Here is a 14,095-nt window from a genome sequence, read left to right as displayed (position 1 = left end):
GCACCCTTTTGCCTAGAGAAAAGCACTGGTTAAAGTTGTCTTTATTCTCCAGTTGTTTACAATATTTTGGAAAGCGCTGCAGATATTACTAGATATTATAGTACCATATGGGGACCCAGGTGGCGCTGTGGGTTAAACCACTGAGCCTAGGGGTTGCTGATCAGAAGGTCGGCAGTTCGAATCCCTGTGACGGGGTGAGCTCCTGTTGCTTGGTCCCAGCTCCTGCCAACCTAGCAGTTCGAAAGCACGTCAAAATGCAAGTAGATAAATAGGAACCGCTACAGCGGGAAGGTAAATGGCGTTTCCATGTGCTGCTCTGGTTTGCCAGAAGCGGCTTTGTCATGCTGGCCACATGACCTGGAAGCTGTACGCCGGCTCCCTCGGCCAATAATGTGAGATGAGCGTGCAACCCCAGAGTCGGTCACGACTGGACCTAATGGTCAGGGGTCCCTTTACCTTTACCTTTATAGTGCCATATAAATGTAAGATTGTATTGTTAAGTCATCTGGAAACTCTTATTCTGGGAGAAGATACAGGTTTCAAACCCTCAGTGAGTTAAGGACTTCTCTTGCATGCGAAGACAGGCTCCAGTGGATTCAGCAGATGACACCAATAGTGAGTCCAGTGGTCAAGATGGCAGTAACTGCATATTATGTATGGGGAAATGAGGGGCAGATGGGGCTTGTTAAGCTGGGAAGGTAGCTCATCTAGGAGAAGGAAAATGCTTAAGGCACTGTGATTCTTCAGAAGTTTGACATCACCCCCGAAGTACACACCATTGATTCCCGAGACAGACGGATGCCAACAACAAAGGCTATACACACTTATATATATATATATTATATAATATATTGAGTAAATTAAACAACAGTGGGTTGCATCTATTGTTAGTTCTACTCAGGGTAAGCCAATAGATATGCAGTGGCAAAGGAAGGGGGTGCGGTGGGTGCGGGTCACCCTGGGTGTCATCACTGAGGGGGAATGACAAAAATATGAGGGTTTTTTTTTAAAGGGCTCACGAAACTTTTTAGTTCAGTCAAGAAACGTAATGAAACGTGTCTGGCACTGGGCACCACACCGTGGGGGCGGGCACTTACCACAGGGCCAGCAGTGTGCCCGAGCCACGCGTCTCTCCTGGGAGTGATGTGGTGGGCTTGGGCGCCTGCAGGCTCCACGTTGCTTGCAGTCTGCCCATCGCCTCTTCCTCAGCCGCCCTATAGCTGAGGGGGAGGCAGCAGAGAGGCTCCACGCAGCTCGTCCCACCCCCAGCTGCAGGACGTGCGCTCCGCAGCGGACACCCGAGCGGCTAGCTACGCCGTTGTGGATATGCCCAACTTAGTGAGTTTACTTACTGAACTTAATTGAATACAACCCTATATGTGTGTACATATACAGGTGATTCCCCATTTATGCAGGGGTTATGTTACAAATGGTAATGTTACAAATCCAACATTTAAATACGTAATAAATACATACCTTATAAAAGAAAAATATCCGGGCAGTGTATTTTTAAACTCAATGAACTACAGGCAACAGACTAAGATCAAGACAAATTATTTATGTGTACATGTCAGATGAATGGCTGTCTGATCTCTCTCTGTTGTTACTATTATTGTTGTTGTTATAATTACCATTATTTGCATTTATGAGACAGTGTCTCAAGTGACTTGCTTATGCTTTATAGTTGTAAAACAATTTTTTGCATGACTCGCATACATTTTAATGTTTTTTTAATTAACACAATACTTCAATGCCGTACATTTATAATATCAAAATAATTAAATATGTGACATCACAAGGAGTAACATTAATCATAAGCAAATGCACAACAAAACTCTAGACATGAATCTGGTAATTATAATACTAATATAAGGAAGTCGTTGATCTATTCCTACTCAAAAAAGAAATCAAAGGAAAGAAAACAAAGACTTCACATTTCCAAATTTGAGTAATATTCTCATAATAAAACAGACATACATATTTTTCCATAATTTCACTTCCCCAAATATACATTGTAAAACCATAGGTCTTAATTGGTTTTAAACAATCTCTTACTATAATCAACAAATCTCTCACATTTTGCTAAAACTTTATCTTGTCTCTGTCCTCTTTTTTTTTTAATAAAAAGTCAGTTTGGCCATAATTGCTAAAGCCCGTGATTTTCTGACTCATTCTTTGATTTTTGTTATGGTTGGCAATCTCCAATACTTTGGGTAAAGAATTCTGCCTGTTGTAATAATATAGGAAACTAATTAGCTGTAATTCCTGCATAGTAGAGCTTTTGACTAGATGACCGTTGGATCCCTTCCAACTCTACAATTCTGTGATGCTATGATTCTAATTATTTGTCTTCTGACTTCACTGATAGTTTAATGTAATATAAAAAACAACACAGGATGGAGTGGGACAAAATTTAAAATACATCAGAAAAATGAAAACATTATTGACTAAAGGGGTTCATGAAGCAATAACATTAATGGACAAATCCATTAGGTAGAAAAAAGTGGTGTTTAAGACAAGGAGTGTACAGTCCCACTGCAATCCTCATTTGCATTACTTTATGCTAGTCTCATTTTTTTATGCTTCATACCAGGGAGAGAGTAATACCACACCACATCCAAGAAAATTATGGCCAAGTATGGTTTTCGTTTTAAAATTAGAAGGTCAGGCTATGTGTGACTCTAGTCTTTTTCTATCCATATGTTTTAAAGACCTCCTGGCTTTGTCTTCAAGTAGTAACACTGGCTGTGTTTGCTAAAGATAGACTTATTCCAAAAATTTCAATATACTGTAACAGAAAGTAGTCATATTCTGGATATTTGATTTCAAAATGGCAGATTATTATTATTTTTTGCTGGTTTTGAAGAACAAGTTTATTTGTTTACCTTTCAATTCATTATGGTTTGCTGCCTTTGATCTTTTAAGAGCTGGCCAGGGTTTACAGCTTCATATTTACACCCTCAACCAATTCATATACCTGCATGTTTTTAACGTTAGAGTTCTTCATCCCAAACACATTTTATTACAAACACCTTTGGCTGTTCCACTCTGAATCACTCCAATCTTACCTTGTCATCAGTTTAAATAATAATTTAGTCCAGCTAGATCCATACAACAGGTTTCATGTCTTTCCTTCCTTCTCAGGCCCTTTGGCACATTTACCCACAACTTTGGTTGTCGATGTGCAGCTATTTGAGTGATCATCTCAAGTGGAATTGCAGAAACTCCAAAATCTTCCCCCAAGAATGTTCTTGGGCATGAGCATGAGCTCTCCTCTCTCCGCCACCCAGAACAGGCACCCCTAAAACACGGTCTAAGGCTACCAGACAAACTGGGGTGAATACTGGATTAATTTGATGGCCTGCTCCAGAGTAACTCAAGAGTGTAAAGTTGTCCTTCCCGTGTTGGCACAGGCACCCAGTGGCTATCTCAGCATATAAAGAACTCTTCCAAATCCGGTCTTCTTCTCCTACTACAAAAAGGAAGTGCCCTTCTGCTTTTTCTATGGGGATGCGACTACGTGAATTAGCTGGGTCCATTGGGTCATCCAAGGCTTCGTAAATGTCGAAAACACCATTCTCTGAAATACTGACTCTGCTCATATTAAAGCAAAGCCCAGGCAAAGTAAGTTTGCCATAATGGAGGGCAGTGGCTGTGATGGAGCTGCAACCAGAAATGCAGACGGCAGCCACTACTTCTGGCAAGAAAGTCATCATTGAAGATGCCAATTCTGCTCCTTTGCCAGTCCCAATAACACCAATTCCTGGCCCTTTAACCTTCAGAAATGAAACAGCACGAGTGGGAATTGTAGAGGGGAAGAGAAGAAAGAACACATGTTAGAAGTCTGTGTTGTGGAGCATCCCTATAGAAAAACATGTCAAATTATTAACTTAGTCTGAGAAAACAACATACATCAAACCTAAAAGCTGATACCAAAATTTCGATTCAAATAGTCTAACCCATTAAAAATTGCTATTTTATTAGCATGGAAAACTAGGTTTACAATATATTCACAATAAAACTATTTGTTAATTTCTTAAGAGCATAATCTATTCTGTCTCATACACACAGTTTTTAAAATCCCTCCTCCAAAGCATATCCCAATAGAACCAGTCTTCTTCCAGAAAGGCAGATGATTTGATCTGACCTGATCCCGTGATTTCTTCAGCTAGCAAGTACAAGATCTAAAAAAACCCATTGGTATTTCCTCAAGGGATGAGGTGCCGGTTTTCTCAAAACTGTCATCCATACAGACTCTTTCAACTGCAGGAGAGCAAGGAGCTGTATCATGTATAAGTAAACAATCCTTGCCATACTCACCTTTGGATGGCGCAGCAGAAACCTAGCTGCCTCTTGAAAGTATTCAAGGTGGAAATCCTCCATGATTTTGGGAAGATCCTCAAAATTAAAATATGGCAGGGAAAGAGCAGCAAAGCCATGAGTAGCCAGAAGGCTGGATCGGTATTCAATTAACCCACCTTCATCACCAAACATATCTATCACTCCTGGAAAGGGGCCATTTCCTAATGAAAGCAGAGAGCAATGTTGTTGGGGCACAGAGCGTTGAAAGAAATGTTCATAAAATGCTAACAAGAATAACACTATTAAAACTACATCATCATCAAAATACAACAAAACACTGATGCCACATTTTCAGGAAAGAAGAGAAAATGTTTTGAATGACTTGCAGTGCAATTCTAGACATGTATACTCAGAAGTAAGCCCCATAAAAATTGGTGGGACAGTGTGATGCAAATTTTCCACTCTCTGACCTCTGTGTTAAAATAACCATATCTCTTTAATAACAGTACAGTGGACGCTCGGGTTGCGAACGTAATCCGTGCAGGAGGCACGTTCGCAACCTGCAGCGCTGCGCATGCGCGGCTTGCGCTTTTGCGCATGTGCGAGCACCAAAACCTGGAAGTAACCTGTTCGGGTACTTCTGGGTTCGTGCGGTGCGCAACCTGAAAAGACGCAACCTGAAGCATCTGTAACCCGAGGTATGACTGTATTATATTTTCATCCTATGATAGTATTATTTTATGTTGTATTTCTTTGCTTATTCAGTGGCCTCCCGTCTGTATTTAAAAAGTACAAATACCAACCACTAGGTTAGTGGATAGTTAAGAATCTGTATTCTGTATTACAGTACTCATTTTAGCAAAATTGTGACATTATACTGCAGTCATACCTAAGTTCCAGTATTGTTCAAGCCTGTATATATTGGACTCTTCTCTTTTCTTCATATTTTATTTTCAATTTTCAATAATTTAACAATTTAACATCCAAATTACTTACTTATTCATCCCTTCTAGACTTTCCCTTACCCCACCCCTGATTTCCAATTTCTCCCCTTTATTACCTTACATATCTTTAGTTTTCCATTCAGTTACAAGTCCATTGTAATTCACATTACTATACTTCATAGATGCTATGTCAATCCTGCTAATGTTTTTAAGTCTTTACAGTGGACCTTAAGATACTGTATTCTATAAATTTAGTCCAGTCTTATATAAACTTTTTTTCCATCTAGGTCCCAGATTTCCACAGTCATCTTTTGCCATTTCAGCATTGTCTATCCTCTTAGTTATCCATTCCTCATTCGTTGGTACTTCCTCTTCTTTCCATTTCTGGGCAAGTAGCATCCTTGCGGCTGTAGTTGCATACATAAATAGTCTTTTAACATTTCTTGGTGTGTCTTCACCTGTTATTCCTAATAAAAAGGCCTCTGGGGACTCTTCTCAACATGTGAGTATCATAAGAATCACATATGTGGATGCAATTTGGGAGTAGCTACAAGGCATTGTGCAGAGACGCAACCCTCTGCTTTTCCCCTTTTGCTTCCTTCAGCATTTAAGAAAACAGCAGCACAGCTAAGCAAACTATCTATCATTTCGTCCCCTTCTTGGTTAGATGGTCCACCCTAATCAAGCCAAAGAAGGGTTTAGCATTTGACAACTTTAAAAAAAGAGAGAGAACAATAAACTGTGGAAAGTAGAGTGGATACAATTTTAAACAATCTGCTACAGATAGCTATACTGCTGAGTTGGCTCCCAGAGAGTTCTGATGTTTTCATATGATCAAGCATTCTTCCCACCCCTCCTTCCTTTTCTTTGGCTAGGTTTTTCACAATGCATATCAAATATGGAAGGTGTTTTGTGCAATGCAGGTGTATTTCTTTCTAATTTGCAGTGCATGTCTATTCTAGCACACATGTTTTTCACATTTCTTCAGCATCTCCAACACAAGTAGATGGCTCAGATCCTCATGTGTTGCACTAATTGGAAAGGAATACTTGCAGTCTGCTTTGGGGACCAACGAAACACAAACACAGGGGGGAGAAAGTAACAGTGATGCAACTAGGTAATTTCAGATGCTGGACTTGATGGTCTTATGGGTGGGGAGCTCTTTAGGCGGTAATTACTTCACTTCAGAATGTGGCAAGCAACCCCTGATGTATCTGGGTGCCCTACACTTCTGCACCTCACAGGGCCTCTGCGGAGTAATGGCATACTTTACACCATAATTGTTTATACCTTCTTAATAAAGTTCCCTTCATTCTTTGAGAGCCATCATTCTCATCTAGCGACCTCAATTGCTGTTGCCAACATAGTGACCCCCAAAGATTTCTAACACAGGATATTACACAATTGAATTTTGCTTTTTGAACATGTTTTTTGGTAGGAATGCTAAGTACCTCACACAAAGAATCATGCATTTTCCTCTAAATGGTCACGACAGCTCTGTTGCTCCCCTGAAAGGCAGTGCTGTGGTCCTCAAGCTGTAGAAAGGATATTAAGGCTGTCGTCCTATTGACACTTACCTGAGTAAATTCTATTGAACACACTGAAGCTTACATGCATAGGATCAGGTTGTTAGGGGAAATTTCAGGCATACGATAGAATTAAGAACTCCTTTTGTACACCAGTAGTTCATTAAAACATCACATCTGGGCTTGATCATTCAGCTCTGGCAGCTACTTATACCACTGAGTTCAAGGTTCAATCTTCAGCATCTTCAGGGATCTCAGGCAGCTGTGCTGGGAAAGACATCTGCTTGAGACTTTGGAGAACAGCCATTTCCATGGTGTCCTCCAGATGTTATGGACTACAATTCCCATCAGCTCCAACCACCATGGCTATGCTAGCTGGAGCTGCTAGGAGTTGTAGTCCAAAACATCTGGAAGGCCACAAGTTGGTGAATGCTGACACAGACAACTAGATGAGCCAATTATATGATGTGGTATAAGGCAGTCTTCTCCCTTCTCCTTGTGCCCAAGAAGGGGGCGACAGAGGACGAGATGGTTGGACAGTGTTCTCGAAGCTACGAACATGAGTTTGACCAAACTGCGGGAGGCAGTGGAAGACAGGAGTGCCTGGTGTGCTATGGTCCATGGGGTCACGAAGAGTTGGACACGACTAAACGACTAAACAACAACAACAACAAGGCAGTCTTATAGGTTCACATAATGTACCGTAAAATAAAAAAATTCCTTCAGTAGCACCTTAAAGACCAACTAAGTTTTATTTTGGTATGAGCTTTCGTGTGCATGTACTGTGTTAAATATAACTTGTTTAATTATTTTATATTTTATAAAATCCCCTGTAATTGAAGGGATAAATAAACAAAATGAATATAAGTTTTAAGTCAAAGGCTGCTAGCCCACTGAGTTGTGTCCAACTAACCTCAACTCAGAGTAGACATATTGAGATTAACCAAGTTATTCATTAATTTCAATGAGTCTACTCTATGAAGAAAACTTAGTTGGACATAACCCATTGTTGATAATAAATAAATGCAAATAGTAAGTATTCCCCACCAAGCCAGGTTTTTTAAATTATTGAACTAACATGCAGCCCTGTGAGGTGCCAAGTCAACCTGGTATCTTGGACATCACTGAGGCAGATGAATTAAAGAAGTCAAGCTCCTTCAACTCACTCAGTTACTCTTCCAGGTACATACAATGTAAACAAATATTAAATTATGCTATTATTATTATTATTATTATTATTATTATTATTACATAATGTAAAGTTCAGGGGGCATGGCTAGCTGGAAAGCTAAACCGCAAAATAATTCTGTGTCTCCATCACCCCAGTGCAAAATCTAAGCAGAGTGGATCCTACTAATATCTAAACACAAAATTTTGTACAGCCCCAGCAAGGTAATGATGTGAGGACTACAGGGACCAAAAAGCAAATCTGTGAGGTTAGATCAGGCATCCCCAAACTTCGGCCCTCCAGATGTTTTGGACTACAATTCCCATCATCCCTGACCACTGGTCCTGTTAGCTAGGGATCATGGGAGTTGTAGGCCAAAACATCTGGAGGGCCACAGTTTGGGGATGCCTGGGTTAGATCTTCAGGAAGAAATAGCAGGAACCCTGTCTGAGGCTTCAGAGGAGGCGTCAGACACTGGCATAAATGACCAAAGGCAATATGAGGGCCCCAAAAAGCGGGAAAGTATTTGCCACAGTGGGGGAGAACAGAGACTAAGATGAGTACATTCATAAAAGAAGATAGGCACCAATATTGGACTGGGGAGCAACCCTAGCTCTTTTTGAGCAGAAATTAGAGGTGCTATCTAACCAATATGAACCTGGAATGTAAGAACCATGAGTGAAGGTAAGCTGGATGTGGTAAAAAATGAGATGACAAGAATAAATATCGACATCCTGGGCATCAGTGAACTAAAATGGAAGGGAATGGGCGAATTCAGTTCGGGTGACTATCATATCTACTACTGTGGGCAAGAATCCTGTAGCAGAAATGGAGTGGCCCTCATAGTCAACAAAAGAGTGGCAAAAGCTGTAATGGGATGCAATCTCAAAAATGACAGAATGATCTCGATACGAATCCAAGGCAGACCTTTTAACATCACAGTAATCCAAGTTTATGCACCAACTACCGGTGCTGAAGAAAGTGAAATTGACCAATTCTATGAAGACCTACAACAACTTCTAGAAATGACACCAAAGAAGGATGTTCTTCTCATTACAGGGGATTGGAATGCTAAAGTAGGGAATCAAGAGATAAAAGGAACAACTGGCAAGTTTGGCCTTGGAGTTCAAAATGAAGCAGGGCAAAGGCTAATAGAGTTCTGTCAAGAGAACAAGCTGGTCATCACAAACACTCTCTTCCAACAACACAAGAGACGACTCTACACATGGATATCACCAAATGGGCAGCATCGAAATCAGATTGATTATATTCTCTGCAGCCAAAGATGGAGAAGCTCTATACAGTCAGCAAAAACAAGACCTGGAGCTGACTGTAACTCAGATCATCAGCTTCTTATAGCAAAATTCCAGCTTAAACTGAAGAAAGTAGGAAAAACCACTGGGCCTGTAAGATACAATCTGAATCAAATCCCTTATGAATACACAGTGGAAGTGAGGAACAGGTTTAAGGATTTAGATTTGGTGGACAGAGTGCCTGAAGAACTATGGATGGAGGCTCGTAACATTATACAGGAGGCAGCAACGAAAACCATCCCAAGGAAAAGGAAATGCAAGAAAGCAAAATGGCTATCCAACGAGGCCTTACAAATAGCGGAGGAGAGGAGGCAAGCAAAATGCAAGGGAGATAGGGAAAGATACAGGAAACTGAATGCAGATTTCCAAAAAACAGCAAGGAGAGACAAGAGGGTCTTCTTAAATGAGCAATGCAAAGAAATAGAGGAAAACAATAGAATGGGGAAAACCAGAGATCTGTTCAAGAAAATTGGAGATATGAAAGGAACATTTCGTACAAAGATTACCATAATCAAGGACAAAAGTGGTAAGGACCTAACAGAAGCAGAAGACATCAAGAAGAGGTGGCAAGAATACACAGAGGAATTATACCAGAAAGATATGGAGGTCTCGTACACCCCAGGTAGTGTGGTTGCTGACCTTGAGCCAGACATCTTGGAGAGTGAAGTCAAATGGGCCTTAGAAAGCATTGCTAATAACAAGGCCAGTGGAAGTGATGATATTCCAGCTGAACTATTTAAAATTTTAAAAGATGATGCTGTTAAGGTGCTACACCCAATATGCCAGCAAGTTTGGAAAACTCAGCAATGGCCAGAGGATTGGAGAAGATCAGTCTACATCCCAATTCCAAAGAAGGGCAGTGCCAAAGAATGCTCCAACTACCGCACAATTGCGCTCATTTCACACGCTAGCAAGGTTATGCTTAAAATTCTACAAGGCAGGCTTAGGCAGTATGTGGACCGAGAACTCCCAGAAGTGCAAGCTGGATTTCGAAAGGGCAGAGGAACCAGAGACCAAATAGCAAACATGCGCTGGATTATGGAGAAAGCTAGAGAGTTCCAGAAAAACGTCTACTTCTGCTTCATTGACTATGCCAAAGCCTTTGACTGTGTCGACCACAGCAAACTATGGCAAGTTCTTAAAGAAATGGGAGTGCCTGATCACCTCATCTGTCTCCTGAGAAATCTCTATGTGGGACAAGAAGCTACAGTTAGAACTGGATATGGAACAACTGATTGGTTCAAAATTGGGAAAGGAGTACGACAAGGTTGTATATTGTCTCCCTGCTTATTTAACTTATATGCAGAATTCATCATGCGAAAGGCTGGACTAGATGAATCCCAAGCCGGAATTAAGATTGCCGGAAGAAATATCAACAACCTCAGATATGCAGATGACACAACCTTGATGGCAGAAAGCGAGGAGGAATTAAAGAACCTTTTAATGAGGGTAAAAGAGGAGAGCGCAAAATATGGTCTGAAGCTCAACATCAAAAAAACCAAGATCATGGCCACTGGTCCCATCACCTCCTGGCAAATAGAAGGGGAAGAAATGGAGGCAGTGAGAGATTTTACTTTCTTGGGCTCCTTGATCACTGCAGATGGTGACAGCAGTCACGAAATTAAAAGACGCCTGCTTCTTGGGAGAAAAGCAATGACAAACCTAGACAGCATCTTAAAAAGCAGAGACATCACTTTGCCGACAAAGGTCCGTATAGTTAAAGCTATGGTTTTCCCAGTAGTGATGTATGGAAGTGAGAGCTGGACCATAAAGAAGGCTGATCGTCGAAGAATTGATGCTTTTGAATTATGGTGCTGGAGGAGACTCTTGAGAGTCCCATGGACTGCTAGAAGATCAAACCTATCCATTCTTAAGGAAATCAGCCCTGAGTGCTCCCTGGAAGGACAGATCGTGAAGCTGAGGCTCCAATACTTTGGCCACCTCATGAGAAGAGAAGAATCCTTGGAAAAGACCCTGATGTTGGGAAAGATTGAGGGCACTAGGAGAAGGGGACGACAGAGGACAAGATGGTTGGACAGTGTTCTCGAAGCTACGAACATGAGTTTGACCAAACTGCGGGAGGCAGTGCAAGACAGGAGTGCCTGGCGTGCTATGGTCCATGGGGTCACGAAGAGTCGGACACGACTAAACGACTAAACAACAACAACATCTAACCAATTGTCAGATATTTCTAAAACAGCAAACAACGTGCACAATCTTGCTGTAACCAATCAGTCTCAGATGCAGCTCTTACAAATGACAACTTAAGCTTTATCTATGAAACAGGAGGAATGGAGAGAATGAAAAAATTATTCTCCATTCTAACCACAATTAAAAGCCAACCTCTTTCTTCAAATCCTCCCTTAGCCCTACTATCTTTAGACATAGACTTGGGCTCTACCCTGCACCATGGAGAATTAGTAGGCTTCTTACTGACTGTAGCATGATTAGTGATAGCTCAACAACGGAAAAACCAGTCTGAAAGACCCCTGAACATATGGGAAAATAATATTTGGGATACAGCAATATCTGAGCATCTCACTAGGCACAGGAGAGCAAGTAAAGGCATAAGAAAAAGAGGCAGCTTCCAAGAAATGTGGACCTCTTTCTATGTTAATGACCAAAATCAATAACTTGTTATACCAACCACTCTATTGTCTCAGTGGAGAAGTTACATTAAGTAATATATTTGAACACTGAATGTGTAAACTTATGTCTAAAGTCAATGGATAGAACAAATACCATTAGAGGTAATGCTGAATAAGTGTTTAAAGGTTATTGTTTTTGCATTTGTTTAAAAACCAATGTATAGACTCATGCATCTTGTGAGTAAATCTCCCCATATGGCAAACATGTACAGTATTCATATTTGTGGACTGGTGGCTCCGGCTGAATTCAATGCAGACACACTAGTGTGTTTAAATCTTGCTTGTTAAGTATTTGTTTCTGAAATTGCTTGCTGGTAAATGAGTGATGACTACTCTTTAGGGAAAGTGTGCTAGTTGCAACCCTTATTGTTTTGGAATATTATCATCTGAATATTATCGTCTCTACTGAAGGCTTGTCCTTTTTGTGCCCTACCAAGCTGAACACAGCCCACCAACCTCTCAGGACGCAAGGCAGAAACGTGCTAAGAGGAAGGCACGCTTGGCAAATCCACACCATGATCAACTCCCACCTGGAAACCAATGTCCCCACTGTGGAAGGACGTGTGGATCCAGAATTGGCCTCCACAGTCACTTACAGACCCATTGTTAAAACCGTGTTTATGGAAGACAATCTTACTCAGCTACGAGTGATCGCCCAAAAAGAAGAAGAACCTTGCATAGCTGCCCACTAAGGAGTAAGGATCTGAGCATTACCCTGTTTTTGCTGCCTGTCTGGGACTGCAAAAGCAAGGTGACTGTCAAATGTGGAGTTAACTAGGTTCCCTCAGGACAAATAAGCAGTCTGAGCCCCGCCCCACTGCCAAGTCTACCCAACTCACCTGGGGGAAGGAACAAGCTCCCTCTCACCGCACCGTCCTTAACCCTAATCCTTCTCACTTCGGGAAGAATGAACTGCCTTTCCACGTTCGTTTTGGCAAGCACCTGTCCAGGGATAGCCCCGGGCTGGCTGTAGCCCTGGTGCACTGACATCTCCAGTTTCATGGGACCCTTCACTTTTCTGGGCTCCAGCCTTTGGTAGGGGTTCTCCATTGCAGCAGGCGAGAGGCTCCAAAACAGCCCCATGGGCTCCAAGCCCGTGTAGTCTCCTCCCTTGGAGGGGTCTTTGGACAGATCTACCTGCCCTCGCTCATCCGCCTGGTAATGGGCACAGGAATCAAAGAGGATGCCCTCCTCGTTCACCGCCAGCGCCCTTACGGTGACTTCCTGCAGAGGCGGGAGTCCCCAAACCGCAACCTTCGCGGGCTGATCTGCCAAGCCTGCAGCAGGGTCAACCGAGACTGTCACTACCCCTCTTCTGCCGCAGCTTTTGAGGGAGGTCCTCCCGAAGGGGCGGCTCACACCCCCTAATTGCTCCAGGCAGACGTCCCAAGCTTTGGCTGTGACCCGTCGCCACATGATGGGCTGTTGCTAATCCGATCCGTTTGCTATTGCCGTCTGCGCGCTGCTCGAACGAAGAGCGGTGCAGAGAGAAGGAGACACGATCTGCAACTTCTGCTCTGCCTGGAAGTCCACGTGGGAGCACAAAAGGCAGCATCAATCGATCCCGAACCGCACGCTTCATAATGAGCAGTTGTAAGTCGCGGTCGCGTCCGCCGCTGCCAAAGTACAGTTGATTCGCGATTAGCTGAACGCGCGAGAGAAGGCCTCCTACCCATAAGAGTCAACTGCTAGGGGCCGAGGGGTCTTCAGCCCCCCCCCATAAAATATTTTAGGAGTCTGCCCTCCCCCAAAGTTGATAGGTATTGCCATTCAAACAGTGTGCATGCACCGTGTCATGTGATCGATTATGCAAGGCAGTGCTTACTTAACCTCCCCCCCCAGCAATATTTTTTCAAGTTGGCACCCCTGCTCCTACCACTTCCAATCACTAACAGGAAATGTGTTTCAAAGGAGCAGGGGAACCCGACAGGAAAGCAGCACCTCTCCTTCACTAAGATTTGTGCGACAAACATGGTAATCTGAGGTACAGCAGCCACAGGTTGGGTTTTCAATAAGTTTTACTGGAGTCAGGTTAGCCCAGTAAATACAGCATGTGGCATCACGTGAAATTCTAACTTTGTAAATATTTCCTGCTGCAAACTTTAAACTTATATCCTAACACAGGCTCAAGAGTAGAATTAATTATAGACTTGCTGGAGATTTATGTTTTCTTCTAATTCATGGAGAACATAAT

The 14,095-nt window shown here is 42.3% G+C and overlaps 1 protein-coding gene across 1 annotated transcript; it reads right to left on the bottom strand.

Annotated features, from left to right (window-relative positions):
- Nucleotides 1-1,715: 1,715 nt before the first annotated feature.
- Nucleotides 1,716-13,908, bottom strand: LOC118083823 (acyl-coenzyme A thioesterase 1). Its single transcript, XM_035112745.3, has 3 exons — nt 12,741-13,908; nt 4,321-4,523; nt 1,716-3,776 (listed from the first exon to the last, which is right to left on the bottom strand). The coding sequence occupies exons 1-3, from the start codon at nt 13,315-13,317 to the stop codon at nt 3,201-3,203; spliced, it is 1,356 nt and encodes a 451-aa protein (XP_034968636.1). The 5' UTR covers nt 13,318-13,908; the 3' UTR covers nt 1,716-3,200.
- Nucleotides 13,909-14,095: the final 187 nt, after the last annotated feature.

This window comes from Zootoca vivipara, chromosome 1 (genome assembly GCF_965207765.1).
Source record: "Zootoca vivipara chromosome 1, rZooViv2.hap1.1, whole genome shotgun sequence".
Lineage (NCBI taxonomy): Eukaryota > Metazoa > Chordata > Lepidosauria > Squamata > Lacertidae > Zootoca > Zootoca vivipara.
The sequence above is the reverse complement of the archived record's forward strand: the minus strand, read 5'-3'. Positions and strand labels throughout refer to the sequence as shown.

Bases quoted from the DNA above. Each gene is read 5' to 3' on its own strand.
- LOC118083823 (XM_035112745.3), bottom strand. From the start codon at position 13,317: ATGTGGCGACGGGTCACAGCCAAAGCTTGGGACGTCTGCCTGGAGCAA. The intron at 4,524-12,740 runs GTGAGTTGGGTA...TGCTTTCATTAG, and splicing joins GAGCTTGTTCCTTCCCCCAG to GAAATGGCCCCTTTCCAGGA. The intron at 3,777-4,320 runs GTGAGTATGGCA...TCATTTCTGAAG, and splicing joins TTCTGCTGCGCCATCCAAAG to GTTAAAGGGCCAGGAATTGG.